We start from the raw sequence: 20769 nt of genomic DNA on the forward strand, positions 1-20769 counted from the left end.
TTCCCAAGTTCAATTAATACAATATTATAAACATACAAATGTAATAAAAATTATTGTTCGCGAATATTCAATTTGGAATGCGATTTTGTTAATAAAAAAATACTTATAACTTATGCAAAACCCAAGAGAGGCATTTATATTTATTTCTTTTGCGTTCATTTTCAAATTCGCCGTGCATATATTTTTGTGCATGGCGCTTGAGAGGGCATCACGTGACTAAAAACGACCAACCAACGACCTCGCTTCGGCCATCTTGGCATCTTCACCTTGGCCACCTTGCTTTGCCGTGGGTGGATCGTTGTTTGTATTATTTGTGCTTTTTAAGAATATTTTTTTAATTCGGATACTTTTATAATAGCTTTAATAGTATTATTAACATAGTGAATAAAATGGTGTCCTGTTTTTAACGCAGTTGGAGTAGCAGAAACAAATGTAGATAAAAAAATCTGCAGGAATAACGTTTCAATTATGACAGAAGCTCCAAACAAATGACTGTGAATGAAAAGCCCTATTAAAAGGTTAGTATGCAAATATGTAAACGAAGGCATGCCCTGTATTTCAGAAAATAAATTAATACTATTAATACCCTAATAATACTATTCATAAAAAATCTTTTAAGTAACCTAGATATAACAAAGTGAATAAAAGGCATAAATCAGAAGAATTATTATTTTATTTTATAAGTTAATAATTGGTCATATCCATTTATTATTTTAATAATAATTGTGAATAAGCCACAAACTTCGCTTATTCCTAACTAAAATAGTAAATAGAGATAATAACAATAGGATTTGTAAAACTAAAGTAATTCTTTTTGCGTTTTTGCTAATGTATGCCTTTATAAATAGGATGGTAGACCACACACTATAATATGCAGTACCAACTAATGAATACACAGAATATTATAGTCGATTTGCTAAACTCAGTCTCAGTACTACCGAGTCTCAGACACAACTGGCTAGTGATTTTAGTAAATAATTTTGCCAATTTGGTAAAATTGGCAAAAAAAAAATAATAACTAAATAGTTAATAATTACTGTAATTTTGGCAAAATTGGCCAAAAACAAAAAAAATTACCTACTAAAATCACTAGCCAGTTGTGTCAGAGTTTGGGGAACCGACTATACTAATAAACAATTTCTAAGCTGTTTTATAATATTTTGTGAGTCCATTAATCATATTTTTTATTTAAAACTAAAATTTGTTAATAATGCTTAGTAATGCATATATTTTGTATTTTTAGCTTTCCAGAAGATCCTGCGAAGAAGACATGAAGTATAGATCAGATTTGTTAATAGAGGAGTATGTTCAAAACACTTTTTAGAAAAAGATATTGACAGAACTTCACTTTCATCTGTTCGTTTAAGAGACTGTGCTGTTCCAATAGCTTATGTCACACAGGTATATGCATTTTTTTTCTTGGTTTTAACATCTTTAAACGCGAAATACGCAATAGCTTATCGAATTGATGCCATGTTATTTTTCTTTATTAAGGTCTTTGTTTATTATTGTGTATGTGTATTAACAACAGAAACATTTTTGGTTATTCTTTATTTTATTTTATATTTTGTCATCAAGTGTTCAGTCAATGTATGTAGTTTTCTTATGTACACCTTTATGGGTTTATACCTGGTGGATGTATATTTCAATAAATAAATAAATAAATAACCTAATTAATAATACAGTCTGTACAATATAGATACTGTTGTAATTCATTATCTACATCGGAGATCTAAGTTGACATTGTTGCCCAACTGCAAAAAATTTTTGAATTCATTTTAAGTCAAATATATCACATAATTATTGCGAAGTAGATTATACAACAAAACAGATTAATATTCAATGTAAATAAATAAAAACATCAGAAATAGAAAACAAGAATTAAGGTATAATCTTATGTTACAGTTATTAAGGTACCAAGGGTATTATAAGGATAATAACGCTTGAGGTCAATGGTGTTTTTAACAAGGGCCTGAGGGATATACGTTGACCGAAAGCGTTATTATTATAATACCTGTGGTGCCTTCAACGTTTAATGTCTGACTAAATTATTCTTTATATGCGAAAAATTTGAATGAATTTTGAATTGATTAGTTTTTAAATAAGTACATTTACCAGTAACAGTAGTAACATAATTGTGGTAACCATAGTTTTACTTAGGTTGATATTTGTCAACTTGACAGTATCTAAGTCGTTATTTAAATTTAATGCCCGAGGGCGTTATATCATACTTAACAGACTTCGAAATGTCATTATTTGTCAAATAATGTACCAGTAGGACATTAAAGTAAATAATAAAAACAATAAATATAATGAATACTAAATACTTATTTGTTTGTGAAAAATCTATTTCTTTGTGGCTTTTTTGTAATTAACTATTCTAATGAGGAAATAAGCCACAATTTACTTGAAAAAATAATTTTATTAAGGTTTCTACTTCCACGTCGGATGTCGTTGTCAAAATACAAAATGTTCATTATTATTATTTTATTTATTAAATATTATTTATTATTTATTTAAATATTATTTAATATTTATTTTTTTATTATTATTATTTATGCGTATTATTACCTGTAAATAATATTTCTTCTGATTGTTAATTGTAAAGGATAGAAAAATTACCTTTTATTTTATTTTCTTTTAGAATCAGCTGAGAGAAGTGGTCTACAAAAAACCAGAAAGGAAACGGAATATGTGGCTACGAAAAGCAAAAGAAAGGTTTACAAAGCAAATGTGACACATTTTTTTTATAATATTTAGGAATGTCAGTAAATTACATTAAAAAATGTATGTAAAGATTTTTTGCAATAAAAATGTTTATATTTATCAAGGATGTATTATTTGGTATGGCCACATATCGTCAGTGATGTGACAATACCTCCTATCTGTTTTTTTCAAGAGATTTGTAAGATAGACTAAAAACTTGTTTGGGCCACCTCCTGTTTTCATATATTTTTTGACTTGTTTTGCAGTAAATTCAACTATCTATTTACTACAAAAAAGTCAGAATACGTACGAAAACAGAAAGTGACCTTAAAAAATGTTTTTCGTCTCCTGCAAACCTCATGAAAAAACATATAGGAGGTATTGTCACATTACTGACGATATATTTCAGTGAATGTCTAAAAAATATACTGTGAATGTTCAAAGAACGTTCGTAGACATTCATGGAATGTTCTAACAAGACATTCAGTCTAAAAATATACTGTGAATGTCCAAAGAACATTCATGGAATGTTCCAACAAGACATTCAGTCTAAAAAATAGACTGTGAATGTCCAAAGAACATTCGTAGACATTCATGGAATGTTCCAACAGAACATTCTAAGAATATTTAAAATGCTGACACAGCACTTTCCTGGGACTTTCCAGGGACATTCGTGTGCATTTGGGGACATTCCAGGAATGTTTTCAATGTCCTGTGTGTACATTCTAGGAACATTCATGGAATGTTTTGTGTTATTAGGGAATTACATCAGCCATGCATGTTTTCCATGTTAGACCTCTTAAAACTGCATCCAATAATCTTTCAAATGTGGCAGGAGCATTACATAAACCAAACGGCATAGCCGTAAACTGCCAAAGCCCTGATCCTATCGAAAATGCGGTTTTCTCCCGATCGGCTGGCTCCATGTCTACTTGCCAATATCCACTTTTTAAATCGAGTATGGAGAACCAACGAGAACCAGATAGAGTATACAATGTATCATCTATTCTGGGCAAAGGATAACTATCTTTTTTTGTTACCGCATTGAGCTGGCGGTAATCAATACAAAAACGCGTTGAACCATCTTTCTTCTTTACCAGAACTACTGGTGATGTCCATGGACTGTTTTATGGTTCAATTACACCTTGTTTGTCCATATTCTTGATAATCTCTTCGGCTTGGTTGAGCGTCTCCGGTATTTATTTTATGCGTTACTATGCTTGTTTTGCCCTTATCCTTCTTATCGATAGCAAAAACATCTTGATACTCTATCAGCATTAACCTCACCTTTTTCGTTCGTTCATGATCAAGATCTTGGCATCGTTCAATGACCATCTCAACAAGCTCCTTTGGATACTTCGACTTCGATGATTTCTCATTGGTATTCGTAGAGTAAATTGAAGCCACGGGAACACACTGTCCGATCAAAGCTCCTCTACTCAACCCGACATTGTCCACATCTTCGACCATCCTTAAACTTCCCTCTCGGCAGTGTTCATCAAGTCTGGTCATCAGAATTTTCTCACTATTACCGGGTATGGTTACGTCGCATGTAGCTGGTAAGCGGATGACATCTTCTTTGTCGTCGTGAAAGGGCAACTCTTCACCATTAATCCTGAGAACTCCATTTTGAACATCCAATATTGCCCCAACTTTTCTTAGTACGTCCATCCCCAATATGAACTCGTCGGAGATCTTGGCAATTAATACTTGGTGTTTAACTGTGGTCTGGTCAATAGATACTAACATATTAGCCTCGCCATATGTATTAGTTAGCTCACCAGTCGCTGTTCTAAGCCTTACTGTTGCAGGTGATAATTTAAGATGTTACACTTGTATCCACCAAGAACGATCTACATCTATAATTGTTATGACATTCGATGTATAAGTTGTGAATTCCACCGGAGTACGTAAGGTTGACAGTTACTATGGGGGCTCTAGTTCTCGAGGTCGGCAATTGCCTTTTGGTGTCGACCCACTCTAGTTTCCCGACTGCTGTACGATCTTCTTACAATTACGACGAATGTGGCCTACGTCGTCGCAATTCCAACATCTAGGCTCGCATCTCTTAGGCATATCGTTACGAACTACTCTCCGTATCATTTCCTCCAAGGGTTCATCGTTGTGTTCGTCACTTTCTTCAATGATTCTTACTAGATGGTTTCGCGAAGTTTGACTTAGCCGTTTCGTGTTCCAATGCTTAATCATATAAGTGCTTCATCTAAAACTTTTGGTCTTGCTAGTCGTAAAGATTTCTGTAGTTCACACTCTTTCAACCCATTGACGAAGGTATATACCTCAATTTCTTCTAACACGCTGTCTGGCACCTCCGGATAAGCCAACCGCACCACACGAGCCACATCTGCTTCAAATTCTTGCAGATTCTCACTTGCTCGTTGACTTCTACTTCGCAGTTGTGCTTTGTATACTTGTTGTAGATGGGTATCTCCATAGAGTTTTTCTAGACGAGCGAACAAGGTCTGGTAACAATTTTCTTGGCCCTTAGGAATTGACCTTAATATATCTGCAGCATCACCTCGTAGAGCACCAGTCAAGGAAACGGTCTTTTTTCATTAGCTTCAATTTCAATAGCTTCAAATTGTCTAAGGTATATGGACCAAGAAGACTTTCCATCAAATTGGGCTCTGTACCGCCATTCTTTATTATATTACGAATACGTGTGCCAAATATCTCGAAAAAATATTTAAAATTACAGCCGCAATCTTGGAACGCGTTTTCGCTACCTGTTGATCGCTACTGTTTCACCTTATGTTTATATCAACGAACTGTCAATACGGATGGAATGGGCAAGAAGTGAATTTAATGCGGCCAGGATGAGAGAGTATAGTCATAGTCAGGGAAGGATAGAAGATAACCGCCTATTTTTCCGGTTATCAGCGCGCTCATCAAACGGTGGTAATTTAAATCTCATATGATGCGACGTTTCATCTCTCGGTGTTTCATCTTTCACTACAGGATCTAAAGCTGCTCCATTAACTCATAGTTGCACTTTTGTATCGGTTATCATGTTTTCTAATTCTTTGATCTTCTCTTCTACGGCTAAAAGTACTGCATTAATTGATGGTAGAACTTTCGTATTGGTTACCATAGTCTCTAATTGTTTGATCTTCTCTTATAGCGTTTCTATATTGTCGTTTACACTTTTCTGTATCTTATCGAATGTTCTAGAAACTTCTTCAAATTTCTCGTAGTTCTGTCTACAAACTTCTTTAATAACTTGAGAAGTCTCGTCAAATTTTTTAGCAACGTTTTCGAATTTCTCGTCCCTTTTTCTAGAAGTTTCATCGATCTTTTGAGAAACACTTTCGAATTTCGAAAGTGTTTCGAAGTGTTTTGAGAAACACTTTTGACGATTATTTTCGATAAGACTGCTTCTTCCGCTGACTGGAAGTGGAACGTCTCTGGGTCATTCTTCTCCATTCTTCTTGAGGACCTTCTTGAGTCGTGCTTGCAGGACTTTTTTTAGACCTACTGGCATCTAACTCCTGTTCTTCTAGCTGCTCACGGAGCTGCTTTACGGAAAGTTCTACTAGCAACATGGTCGGCACACACGTACTTTTCAAATGTTGTTTTAAAAGTCTTTCCGACAACCGAACAATTAACGCACTATAATTCTTCTCGACGAATAAAGTTCAAAAGTATTTTAAAGTCTTTTAAGTTTCTTTTTAATTCACTTTTATTTATATCGCACTAAGTTTACCGCATTAAGTTCACCGAACACCGGACACCAACTGTAACAATAAAACGAGCGGTTCGTATTTATATACGACTTTATTTATATAACTGTACAAACGGAATTTATCTTATAACTAACTACTCCTAAAAATTCACATCCTTATATATTGAATCCAAAAATACCAGCCATGTTCTTGAACGTTTCAGAAAAACGGAACCGGCCATCCCTAGTATTCGGTAACCTTGACCAGCGAACATTCACAAGAAATCGTTTCCTCGCATGTTCGCTCTGTCATTCTCCCAGATGTCTCCGTACTTGACTGGCTGTCGAGACGGAACCTGTTATTTGCGGTCGGTAATTCGTCACAGTATTTACTAGTAATAAAACCTGCAATAGTTTTTATAATTAATTTTCTTTTAATTTTAATAACGTTTCGTTATTAAATTACAGTTCAAATCAAAATAATATTTAATATTTTAAAATTTATTTCTCTTAATGACGTCACACCTAAACGTAAGTTGGCTATACCTTTTAAGTTTGTTGGGTTGATATCGGCCCTCTGGTGGGGAATATTACTTCGTGTTCTGAGATCTTCCTTCTGATGAAAGGAGAAATTTTGGATCACTCTTGGTTTGGAAGTCGAGTCGAGTGGCACGTGACTGATTCAGGTCAAGTTTATAGGTTAATACCTAGTTTCACGGTTTCAGTTTATTTAAATTTCGAAATGTACATCAAAGGGATCACTAAATTTATTAGGATTGTTTTGAAGGAACCAAGGAAATAAATCTATTGTCGTCACCTGTTAAATATTTTTTCTTTATATAAAGTAAAACATTTTTTTTTATTTAACCTCTCAATTTATTTACAATCTGCAAAACAAGTTACAATGCGCGAATAGGAGGGTTGGTTGATTGAGGTCATTTAAACTTTTTCGTAGCCTTCCAAAGAGTCCTTCCGTCTGTACTTTCTGTTGCTGATAGATTTCTAAGATATTCTTTAATCTCATCGTTTTTGTCGTTGTTTAGGAGAGTTTTGAGTTGAGTTTGTTAAGTCTAGTTTTGTCCTGGGGCGCGTGCGTTGTCCAATACCAAATATTCAGAATTGATAGCCGAAATTTGGACTGCTTTATGCATGTGGACTACTAATTTCGATAATAATTTGTCAATTGTAAACAATTAATTTGGAAATGGTACAAAAGTGCTGACGAAAGTAAAACTATTTACCTTTGTTAGAAACACGAAACACGCGGTTCTCGTGTCAACGATGACCCAAATTTAGCTTCTATAAAACTATGATATCTCAACTAGAAAAAGAGTCTTCAACTAATTCGCGTACAAGCCATATATCAGTACTCAACGTTCTCTCGGGGTAACTACCCTGGTGTCTACCGCTATCAATAAACAATCTAAGTGCTATTGGTGTGTCTATTACTGAAGATCAACCTCCACTGAGCCCGAAGATTAGACATGCGCTCTTTGTCATATTTTTCTTAAATCTCGTTTTTCCATAACTTTTTGTCTGATTATACTTGGTAGCTCTTGCTTCATGAGCGCCGCGTCGTATTTTAGTGGTGTTGTTTGCCAGATTGCTTCCTATATTATTACGTTATAATTTTACTATACGGATTCATCTATCTCATAGTTTGTTTTTAAAGGTAAGTTTAGGTTTAGGCTGTCCTCAATCACCCGTCGAAATCTTTCCCAATCCGTATATTTGTTGTCGAGTTTTGGTGGTAGCTGTATCTGGACACGTTCAGTACTTATCGTGATCAATATAGGCGAGTGATCTGAGGAAAGGTCAAAGCAAAATTCAATTCTTTGCGATCTTTTTGAAACTCCTTTTGTTATGCGAAAGTCAAGTATATCTGGTATTTTGTTCGTGTTAGTTGGCCAATAATTAGGTTCACCTCTGGAGATACATCAGTAGTTGTTACTATTCATAGCGGCTAGAAGCTATCGTCCTTTTGGGGTGATTAATCCCAATCCTTGACCAATCCCAATCCTCAGTGCGTATGTTTAGAGTTGTGATCTCCTCCGGTCAGGAATCTCTTACCCAATTCTTTCAAAAATTCTTCAAATTGTTCTTTTTTTATATTGTGTATTGGTGGACAATAGACTGCAGACCTTGTAAGTGGGCCATGCCAGTCTTCAATAACTATATTAGTAGCCTGCAAGTAGTCTTTTTTAAAGTCATTAGTCTGGTTGAGTTTAATATTGTTTTTGACTATAATAGCGGTTCCACCATGGGCGGTACCATCTGCGTATCTAGTATTGTAAGTTGTGTAGTTAGGTATTTTAAAGTTGCTTCTACTTGTGAAGTGAGTTTCTGATATTAACATTATATCAATCTCATAACTGATGATGAACGTTTTTACCTCTAGACAATGTTTGGCAAGCCCGTTAGCGTTCCTAAGTGCAATTTTTAGCAACTTATTAATTTTGTTAAATTATTGACGACTATCGTTTGGAGGTTTAACAGTGTGAAGAGTTGTTCCGCAAATCCTTTAAACATCGATAAACAGGTCGTTAGCAGGAGCAGTGTGTGTTAAATATGGTAGAGTATTCTGAGATGTGCTTGCTTGCGGCAGTTGGTTTGTTACCGCTTGTGTGTAGCTAATGCCTGTATTTATGGTTCTTCCAATATTACTTGTTAGTGGGGTTGTAGTTTGGTTTTGTCGTAGGCTTGGATATGTTTTTTCTGCAGTTCCTTTATAATTTGGCGGGTGGTTTCCTTTGCAAAGAATTCACTTAACATCATCAGATCATTCTTTTCTTGTACAGTTTCAGTAGCATGATCACTGGTGCATTTTACACATCTGGGTCTATGTTGGCAATATTTTTTTGTATGCACATATCTCTGACATCTACTGCACTGTGGGATTTCCCTTCTTGTGTATGGCGGTTCAAATTTTATTTTGTTGTTTAGCAAGTGTTCAACGTCGTAGATTATTTTATTATTTTCTGCTGATTTTAAGTCAATAATAATAATAATAATATCGTATGGCATTTTTGCCGAGGAGATCCTTTCGGGCAGTTCCGGCGCCATTTACATCTTTAACCCTGTTTCAAGTAACTAGTGCCGATGTACACTAGCTCAGGGGGACCGACGGCTTTACGTGCTCTCCGAGGCACGGTGAGACGGCTCGTGTTATTATTGGAAATGAAAATGGTTTGTCTTTGGCAGGGCTCGAACCCACGTGCACTGGCGTATGAGGCCAGCGAATATGCCGTTACTCCACGGCCGCTCCATTTTAAGTCAATGAAGAACATTGATAAAGGTTGCTTAGTTTTGTGATTTTTAATGTTTCACATATTTAGTACTGAATGCCCCTGATTTTCGATTTCTTCTTTTAATTCTCTCAGATTGGCTGAGTAGTGCATGTTTTTTAATACGACTCTGAAGTTGCGTTGGTCACGAGTCCTAAATGTATGGAATTCTGTATTTTTCTCAGTTAAAGCTTTAGTTGTTGTACTGTAATTTTCTTTTTCTTTAGGCTGTATTTTAACTTGATCGTATATAGAACTTTTATTTCGTATCTGTTTTTAGCTATATTATTTAATAGTGAGATGAGTGGGGTCACATTTTTTACTCCATTTACAAATATGGGAGGTGGCTTTGAGGTTTTTTCAGTTTGGATATCTTTATCTTCACTTTTTGCTTAGTTATCTGCGTCGTCAGGCAACTCCTCAAATCGATTTAATGTATGAACAGGCGAATTTAACTAGTAGTCATTAATTTTGGTCTGCTTAGTTTGTTCAGGGCAATTTCTGACTCTTTCTTTTCCTAGTGCCTTCTACAGTTTTCCATTCTTCGTCTTTACTAATTTCTTGGTTGTTGATATTTGGCAAGGGTGGGATATTGCTCAGGTATTGTTGTGTTGTTGCGTTGTTTAATAATATGTGGTGGGTAAAACCCGAGGAAATGGAACGTTACCTTGTAATAGTTGTTCGTTGTTTATCTGTATTTGCGCAGCGTACGCCACTGGCTGAGTTGTAAATTGACCTGGCTGAATCATAACTGGTGTCGGAACTCCGTATAAATTCTGTTGTGGTTGCATCGGTTGAAACGGCGAAGTAATATTGTAGTCCATTTCACTAAGAGTTTTTTTTTAGTTTTGTCATTGGAATCAGTTTCAATTTATCAGTAATAAAAACTGAGTTTTTTATTTTTAGAACAAGTATCAGGTCATTCGAATATATGATATTAACCCGGGAGTAGTCTTGCTCACTTCTGTAACGTGAACAGTCGCGTGTTAGATTTCATCTCACAATACGAATTTACAACAAATTTTTATTTCATAGTATTTTTATTTACTTGCTATGTTAGAAATATTTTTTCTAACAATCATTAAAGCTAACTGGCTCTCCCAAAGCCATAAATTCCACAAAAAGAAGAAGAAGAAAAAAATACCTACGCATTACTACACTCTTCCTCGAGGCACCTACGAAATTTTTTTTAAATTGCAAAATTTTAAATTGCAAAATGTGAGATTCTATCTAACGGCGCGACTACTCGCGGGTTAAAAACATGTCTATAGTATTTTTACTACAAAAACGTTATTACGTAGGTCAAAATTTTTGACGTAAGAGAACTGTCAAAACATTAGAATGTGACTTTTCATTATTGCTATGTTTATTATAAACACGGCAATAATGAAAAGTCACATTCTAATGTTTTGACAGTTCTCTTACGTCAAAAATTTTGACCTACGTAATAACGTTTTTGTAGTAAAAATACTATAGATACATAGTCTGGGCTGATTATCGGAGAATAGGCCATTTTTGGGAAAAGTTATTTACCAGCAATTTTATTGCTGAAATAGAATTATAAGATCCTATATATTATTAATATAGGTATGCAAAGTCCTCAGATAGTGTGCTACTTTTTTAATAAACAAAATGGCGCCCGAAAATCGTGTTTTTTTAATTATTGCTCTATAATTCCGAAGATTTTAACTTTACAACAAAAATACCCAAATAAAAATTCACCGTGATTAAATTCTACATAGAGACGTGTTTTTCCCGATCTGCTCCGACAAAAATTTTCCTCGGAAAATGCGGGTTTTCCCAACAAAATTTTTAATTTTCAAATAAAGTTTTAGATAAGTAATTATCTACCGATAATTAAATAATTTGGTGACTTAAAAGCCTTCTTGGTTTAGAAATTAAATTGTAAATTAATAATTTACAGTCGCAATAATAACCAAAATAATTACGATACACTGATCAAACTTTGAAATCTTATAAAGATCAGATGCCTATTTAACAGTTGGTCGACAAAATATAATTTTTTTTTACATAATCTTTAAATGTTAAAAAAAAATAGTTATAAACAAATTAATGTTTCTCAGAAAGTTTTTATTATATTATAATTTTAAAAAATAGCTAAAATGCGCATTTCAAATATCTTGAAAATGAATGCTTTAAAACTTTTTTGCAACCATTTCCAAAAAAGTTATGAAACAGCAAAGTTAACATACGATTACTACGTTTTAATATTTTTTTTTAATTCTTTCAAAGCGTAGAAGTGAGTTTAAAGTACAAGCTAATTATTTACAAAATAATATCGATTATCAGTTTAATGGTTATATTTTAATTAAAGATTATAAATATATTTTTTTGTAATTTACACGCGCGAAACTAGACTAATACAGTACTGTAGCTAAAATTTTTACTCAGAGCGACTACCGGCCGCGCGACGACACTTTTAATAAATAATGTATGCTGCGTGTCAGTCGCTTCGAGTGAACATTTTAGCTCCGACTCTGTATCAGGCCTACTTTTGCGCTAAAAATTACAAAAAAAAAGTATTTTTAATCTTTGATTAAAATATAACCATTGCACTAATTTTTGACATTCTTTGCGAGTAATTAGATTGTACCATAGACTCACTTTTAAGCTTTGAAACAATTAAAACAAATTATAAACAACGGAAAAATCGTATATTTATTTTGCTGTTTCATAACTTTTTTGCAAATGGTTGGAAATTTTTTTTAAAGCATTCATTTTCAAGACCTATGAAATACGCATTTTAAGTATTTTTTAAAATTAGAATATAATGAACAATTTCTGAGAAATGTTAATTTGTTTATAACAATTTTTTTAAACATTTAAAGATTATGCAAAAAAATTAAAAATTTATATTTTGTCGACAAAATATTAAATAGGCATCACACCTTTATAAGCTTTCTAAGTTTGATCAATGTCTCATAATTATTTTGGTTGTTATTGCGACTGTCAATTGTTAATTAACAATTAAATTGTTGCTAAAATATTCGTTTCATTTTCACCGGCTTCTGAATTTATAATCTTTACCAAGAAAGCTTTTATTTCACCAAGCTATATAATTATTGATAAATAATTACTGGCCGAAAAAATTTATTTGAAAATTCGAGATTCTGTTGGGAAAACCCACATTTTCCGAGGAAAATTTTCGTCGGAGCAAATCGGGAAAAACATGTCTGTATGTAGAATTAAATTGGGGTGAATTTTTATTTGAGTGTTTTTGGTGTAAAGTTAAAATCTTCGGAGTTATAAAGCGATAATTGAAAAAAATACGATTTGTCGGCGCCATTTTGTTTATAAAAAAAGTAGCACACTATCTGCGGACTTTGCATACCTATGTTAATAATATATGATCTTATAATTCGATTCCAGCAATAAAATTGCTGGTAAATAACCTTTCTTTGTACTTTACTAATTAGACCAGCGTATTATAACTATTTTTTTGTCAAAATTCAAAGATTATGCAAAAAAAAAGAAAAATTTATATTTTGTCGATAAAATATTACATAAGCATCTCATCTTTATAATCTTTATAAATTTGATCAATGTATCATGATTATTTTGGTTATTATTGCGATCGTAAATTGTTTATTAACAATTGAATTGTTGCTAAAATATTCGTTTAATTTTCACCGACTTCTGGAATTACAATCTATACTAAGAAAGCTTTGATGTCACTAAGTTATTTATTTATTGATTAATAATTACTTACCTAAAACTTTATTTGAAAATTAGAGTTTTTGTTAGGAAAACCCGCATTTTCCGAGGAAAATTTTTGTCGGAGCAAATCATTAAAAACATATCTCTATGCAGAATTTAATTGCGGTGAATTTTTATTTGAGTGTTTTTGTTGTAAAGGTAAAATCTTCGGAGTTATAGAGCAATAATTGAAAAAAATACGATTTGTCGGCACCATTTTGTTTATAAAAAAAGTAGCACACTATCTGAGGACTTTGCATATCTATATTATTAATATATTGTATCTTATAATTCGATTCCAGCAATAAAATTACTGGTAAATAACTTTTCCGTGAATTTTGCTAATTAGCCCACAGTAACATTTCTAGATATCTTTGTGGAGCAGCAAGACAGGAATAATTTTCTTGTACATAAACACAGAGCATATCTCGCATTTTAAGTGTAATCAAAATAACTGTACCTTTAAATTTTTAACTTCAAATATCTCGAAAAATAAAAACTTTATCGTTAGAAATAAAGAGTATTGTTACTCAGCTTTAAAATCAATTTATTTAACAGGAACTCGTTACAATACTTTTTTTCACTCAATGACAACAATACACTTGAAAAACTCAAATGCAAATACTAAAATTTTTTATTTCATTAGTAGTTCCAAAATGACACAAAATCTAGGCATCGAATAAAAAAGTTTATTTGAAGAAAGTGTATTTTTTTGTTCTTCTTAATGGCGGTACAGGCTCGTTTTTTAAATATTGTATTTAATTACAGAGTAATTTCCACATATTAATATATTTTTCAAATTGGGCTCTGTACCGCCATTCTTTATTATATTACGAATACGTGTGCCAAATATCTCGAAAAAATATTTAAAATTACAGCCGCAATCTTGGAACGCGTTTTCGCTACCTGTTGATCGCTACTGTTTCACCTTATGTTTATATCAACGAACTTTCAATACGGATGGAATGGGCAAGAAGTGAATTTAATGCGGCCAGGATGAGAGAGTATAGTCATAGTCAGGGAAGGATAGAAGATAACCGCCTATTTTTCCGGTTATCAGCGCGCTCATCACTTTACATCTTGCCATGTGTTTGACCGGGTACACTCTCCCAGTGTGAGTTGTGTTGGCTTCGGATCCAGGTTTTTTTTCGTTCGCGGACGGTGCTTTTTGGCACTCCCACGGCCGGTTCTGGACCCAGGTATTTTGTAGCTTATGCTCTCTTGGCAAGTGCATCAGCTCTTTCATTGCCGTATATGCCCCGATGACCTGGAACCCATACCAGTATAACACTGTTATGTTGTGCCAGTCTGTCAAGTTCTTGTCGACATTCCCACACCAGCCTAGAGTTCACCTTAGGGTTTATAAGAGCCCCAATGGCTGCTTGGCTATCTGTGCATATGTTAACCCGCTGCAGTTCGAATGCCCTCAGGCTGTTTTCTCTTGCACGTTGCAAGATTGCAAAAGTCTCTGCCTGAAATACGGAGGTATATTCTCCCAGTGGAATAGAAATGTTGAAATTTTCACCACTACAGAATATTCCTGCGCCCCAACCGTCTACAGTTTTAGACCCGTCCGTATACCAGGTGTAACCCTGCAGTCTGAGTCGTCAGTTTCCTCTGTCCCATTCGTCTCGTGGGCAAATGTCCACTTGAAAAGGTACTTCAGGCTTGTATCTTGATGTAATATGGTAAGAAAGGTTGGCAGTCAGGGTTGCCAGCTTGGGGTATTTTCCCATAATTTTGGAGTAATTTGAAAGCGTCTAGAGGAATTTTTCTAGGCAGAAAAATTTAATTTGCGTATATACATAGAACTGTATATTATACTCTCATATAATCGAAGACGATAGGACCTATGAATTATTTCCAGGGCCTTTTGTTGATAAGTAGTATAAATTTGGTTTACTGTTCTCTACATTTGACTACTAATTTATTAAAATGCGACAAAAATTTAAATTGAAGGGATTTCAGCTTCAATTTGAGGGAATTTCAGTTTCTAAGTGGGGGATTTATAAAATCACATCTGGCAACTCTGGTGGTAGGTAGTTGTAACAAATTTTCCCTGGCATGCTCTGTCTCTCTCTAGGATCTCTCACTTGTATGTTGGCCCCAATCTTGCTGCACTGTTTGAATGGGACGGGGCCATTCCATCCGTATTGACAGTTTGTTGGTTTATATAGGTACATTTTCTGACGTTCTTGAAGTCACCAGTCATTTCTGCGGGTTATTCCATGATATCTAGAACATTCTTGTACGTGACTACTTCTTATTTTGCGTCAAGGGACTTTTATGTAGGATCAATTTACGGAACTGTCGTAACAGTACGTTATTTACATAGAAGGTATTGGAGAATCGAATAATTGCGCTAAACCGGCAATTCCGCTAGTGGCGAAAAATTTGGGAAGGGACCATTCATTTTCCCCGATAGTGCGCCTCTGGTAGTAGCCAGAAATGTTTATTTAATATACAATGATGAGCGCGCTAATAACCGGAAAAATAACGCAAAAGATGGAAAACATATTAAGTTGTGAGATAAATAGCTATTTTTATAACAAGGGAGCAAAGTGCTACTTTTCCTCCCGAGAATGAAGTTTATCGACGCGTAGCGTAGGGCAGTAATCATTCAAGGGAGTAAAAGGCTTTACTCCCATGTTATACATATGATGTTTCCACCTCCCTCAAATAACAAGTCATTTTTTCATTTTTAAATAATTTATTTATGTAACTAACAAAATTTATTAGAGAACTAAAACTAACAAGTATAACCGTCAACTGTCAAATATAAGTCAAATTATTAATGTAAACATTGTTAAGGCTATGGGTACATAATTCGCAAATATTTTACGTGTATCCCTACTTTTTCTGTCTTTACACGGCAAATTTCATGTGGTAAAATTCACACTGGTATGGATATGTAAACATTACTAGAATGTCATTCTACTTGAAAATGTCATCATTAATTTAAAGAGATGGGTTTTGAATGTTCTTGGATAACTGTTATTTTTATAATTGAAAATTATTAATTCAGTTAATAAAAGTGATAATTTTTTCACTAACTATGTACTCAGTGATTGTAATAATTTATCTGTACAACAAAGACTAATACTCAATCGAGAAAAGAAGAAAAGTGTTAAAGTGATTTTTTAATAATATATTGTTATGGAACGCTTACAATTTTGAACATCTTTAACAACAAAATACTTGGATCACAGAATATATTATCCTGATGTATTCTCTGCTTGGATCTTCCACAAATAATACACAATAAATAACTTTTTATTACGTTCATGTCTTAAATCAATTATTTATCAAATACACTATATTTCAATAATATTTAATCAATAACTCAACATATTCCCGATGCAATGTCAAATATTTAAAATTGTCACTGATTGTCAGTGTCTGACTGACAATATATGCTGACAATATTATATTCGGCTGAGTGCGTTGTAAGACAAAGATAGATTTGGAAAATATTACCACGGCATTGTGTTTATTTTTTTCGAATCCTGAAAAAAACCAATAAATATTTTTGAAAAATTTAAACGCAGAATGAAAGACTAAATTATTACCGAGGGCCGAAAGTCCCTTAGAATACATAAAAAGTTTATTTTGAATGATATATTTGAATTTAAAATCACACTAAATTTTATCTTAGTTTTTCACCCCTGTAACTTATTAAAATAAACATTATAGAAGTTCACAGGGACTTTCGGCCCTCGCTAATAACGTTATCTTTCATTCTGCGTTTAAATTTTTAAAAAATACTTATTAGTTTTCTCAGGATTCGAAAAAAATGAATCCCCATTTAAATAGCATTGCAGCCGAAAATACATACCGATCCTCTTAAATCAATATAGCAACTTGCTGTTTTTTACCATTCTGTAAAATAGAGGGTGTTCTATAAATAAAGGTTAAAATGTATAGATATTTACGTAATAGAAAATAGAATATTGTATAGGGTGTCAATAAGTTATTTTATTAATGACATACCATGACGTCACTTTTACTTTTACTTCCTAGGGAGTAAAAGTATTTGTCTCCCTAGAGAGAAATGGTACGATTTTTCTCCTTACAATCAGGTCAGGAAATGTATACTTTCGATAGAGGTAGGTGGAAAAAGATATTATGAAACTAGTAGAAAGAGTTGGGGAATTTAGCGATAAAAACCTATAAGTTTACAATGTATTTATTGTTTTCACCTTTAAGGCTATGGGTACATAATTCGCAAATATTTTACGTGTATCCCTACTTTTTCTGTCTTTACACGGCAAATTACGTGTAGTAAAATTCACACTGGTATGGATATGTAAACATTACTAGAATGTCATTCTACTTGAAAATGTCATCATTAATTTAAAGAGATGGGTTTTGAATGTTCTTGGATAACTGTTATTTTTATAATTGGAAATTATTATTTCAGTTAATAAATGTGATAATTTTTTCACTAACTATGTATTCAGTGATTGTAATAATTTATTTGTACAACAAAGACTAATACTCAATCGAGAAAAGAGGAAAAGTGTTAAAGTGATTTTTTAATAATATATTGTTATGGAACGCTTACAATTTTGAACATCTTTAACAACAAAATACTTGGATCACAGAATATATTATCCTGATGTATTCTCTGCTTGTATCTTCCACAAATAATACACAATAAATAACTTTTTATTAAATTCACGTCCTAAATCAATTATTTATCAAATACACTATATTTCAATAATATTTAGTCAATAACAACATATTCCCGATGCAATGTCAAATATTTAAAATTGTCACTGATTGTCAGTGTCTGACTGACAATATATTCTGACAATATTATATTCGGCTGAGTGCGTTGTAAGACAAAGATAGATTTGGATAATATTACCACGGCATTGTGTTTATTTTTTTCAAATCCTGAAAAAACCAATAATAATTTTTGAAAAATTTAAACGCAGAATGAAAGACTAAATTATTACCGAGGGCCGAAAGTCCCTTAGAATAAATAAAAAGTTTATTTTGAATGATATATTTGAAATTAAAAATCACACTAAATTTTCTCTTAGTTTTTCACCCCTGTAACTTATTAAAATAAACATTATAGAAGTTCTCAGGGACTTTCGGCCCTCGCTAATAACGTGATCTTTCATTCTACGTTTAAATTTTTCAAAAATACTTATTAGTTTTCTCAGGATTCGAAAAAAATGAATCCCCATTTGAATAGCATTGCAGCCGAAAATACGTACCGATCCTCTTAAACGTATTGGACGAGTTTGGCAACTGGTTACAGTGACAGTTTTAGATTACACACTCCTCTGATAATGTCTAAAGGTGGGAAACAGTAAATAGAATATAATATATAGAATATGGGTTTATAGAATGAATTATAGGTTTTATTCGCTAAATTTCCAACCTCTACAAGTTTTAATTCTTTTTATCTTACAACTTAATATGTTTTCCATCTTATGCGTTATTTCGACTGTTATTTGTGCGCTAATCACTGTAGTCTACATAGTAGTAAGTGATTTGGGTTAAACCATATTGTTTTGAGCCCGCAGGAATCTGCAGTTAAAATATTTCCACTTTACAATAATTATGTCCAAGGTCTATTTCTATTTAACAATAATTATGTCTAAGGTCTTGTTGCGTCCAGTATTATCCTTCTTTTTGCTGACGAAAGTAATCTTCCCTAAAAATACGATTTAAGCGGTCAGAAAGATACATCTGTACCCAGGTGGGAAAAAGTTTTATTAAAAATGTCTAAAATAAAAAAAAATATTAGGTATTAGATAAACAATTAAGATGGTTCAGTTTTTATAGTGCTGTATAATAGGGAACTTGCATAAAATTTTAAATTAGAAAAAAATGTTATAAGTCACAACAGATCATAATTTAAAACATGTATCAAAGATAAAAAAGTTGTTTTGTGTTCCGTTTGGCCATTAAATACGATGCTAAATTCAAATTATTGCAGCTAGCGCAAAACGCGTCGTGACGTCATATGGTTGTGTGTTTACATTCTGCACCAACAAAGTAAACCAAATTGTATATAATTTTAAATTATGTAGACATTATAAACGTCAGTAGAAAATACAGTTATGTGACGTCACAAGTGGAGAAAATCTATTTTCGCCCACCATCGGAAAAGAGAGCCTACACGTAGACTCTAATGATAACGGTCTCAGAATCATAAACTTTGCGATGTCAAAGAATATGGTAATAGCTGGGACACGATTTCCCCATAAAGATATACATAATGGAACTTGGAAATCTCCTGATAATGAAACAATTAACCAAATAGATCATATAATCATTGATACAAGACACTGCTCTAACTTATTAGATGTTAGGTCTATTAGAGGAGCAAACATAGATAGTGATCACTATTTGGTTAAAGCACGATTTAAAGAAAGAATTACCAATTTAAAAAAGGAGATCGGGAAAAGGAAAGAAAAAATCGACATTAATAAACTAAAAGATCCCGACATAGCAAATGTATACAGACAGCAAATAGAAGATCAAATAAGGACAGAAGACTTAGAAGAAGAAGACATTAACCAACTATGGGCAAATATAAGAGATATTGTGTTACAGAAATCGCTTGAAATTTTGGACAAAACCAGGTCAGAAAAACGAAATCATTGGTTTGATCATGAGTGTGAAATGGCCACAAATAGAAAGAATGTAGCATATCAAAAAACCATCGACGCAGATTGTACACGGAGAAAAAAAGAATATAGACGTCTTAGAAGAGAGGAAAAACGTATGCATCGACGTAAGAAGAGGGAATACGAACAGAACACTCTCAATCAGATACAAAGTTTATTTGATAAAAATGAAACAAGAAAATACTACAAATCCTTAAATAATAGCCGTCGAGAATTTAAACCACGAATAAAAATTTGTAGAGACACTAACGGTGAAATTCTACACGACAAAAACTCAGTTCTTAACAGATGGGACAACATTTCAGCGAACATCTAAATATAAACGATATAGAAGGAGGTTATAACATAGAAAATCAACAAAATCTACATCATCAACTTCACAGTGAAGACCCAACAAGAGAAGTGTCAAATGCCATCCTAAAACTCAGAGACAATAAAGCCCCAGGAATCGACGAAATCTGTTCGGAAATGTTTAAAAAAAGGTGGTGATCAACTTTTTGCAGCAATCCATAAACTGATAGTTCTTATATGGCAGAATGAATTGGTACCAGAAGAGTGGCTAAAGGGAGTAATATGTCCGTTGCATTAAAAAGGTGATCAACTGGATTGTAAGAACTAGAGAGGCATTACTTTGTTAGTATCTGCATATAAAATCTTCGGCAATGTATTGTTTGAAAGACTTAAACATTTTACAAAGGACATTGTAGGTCAATACCAATGCGGATTTACTGCT

General features: G+C 33.1%; 1 protein-coding gene and 1 long non-coding RNA gene across 3 annotated transcripts in view; one reads left to right on the top strand and one right to left on the bottom strand.

The window, feature by feature from the left end:
• Positions 1-303: 303 nt before the first annotated feature.
• LOC126889836 (uncharacterized) lies at positions 304-2826 on the top strand. Its single transcript, XR_007700186.1, has 3 exons — positions 304-518; positions 1244-1401; positions 2645-2826. It is a non-coding gene; the product is annotated as an uncharacterized LOC126889836 (long non-coding RNA).
• Positions 2827-13157: 10331 nt separating this feature from the next.
• The window catches only part of LOC126889831 (inactive hydroxysteroid dehydrogenase-like protein 1), an 80431-nt gene continuing 72819 nt past the window's right edge, over positions 13158-20769 (bottom strand). The window contains exon 6 of one of the 2 annotated variants that reach the window (XM_050658519.1): positions 13158-19057. In XM_050658519.1, the coding sequence (XP_050514476.1) occupies positions 19001-19057 (57 nt within the window). In that variant the 3' untranslated portion in view covers positions 13158-19000. Of the gene's footprint in view, positions 19129-20769 lie in introns of both variants that reach the window. The other variant, XM_050658518.1, reaches the window with a different exon arrangement.

The sequence above is a fragment of the Diabrotica virgifera genome, chromosome 8, assembly GCF_917563875.1.
Source record: "Diabrotica virgifera virgifera chromosome 8, PGI_DIABVI_V3a".
NCBI lineage: Eukaryota > Metazoa > Arthropoda > Insecta > Coleoptera > Chrysomelidae > Diabrotica > Diabrotica virgifera.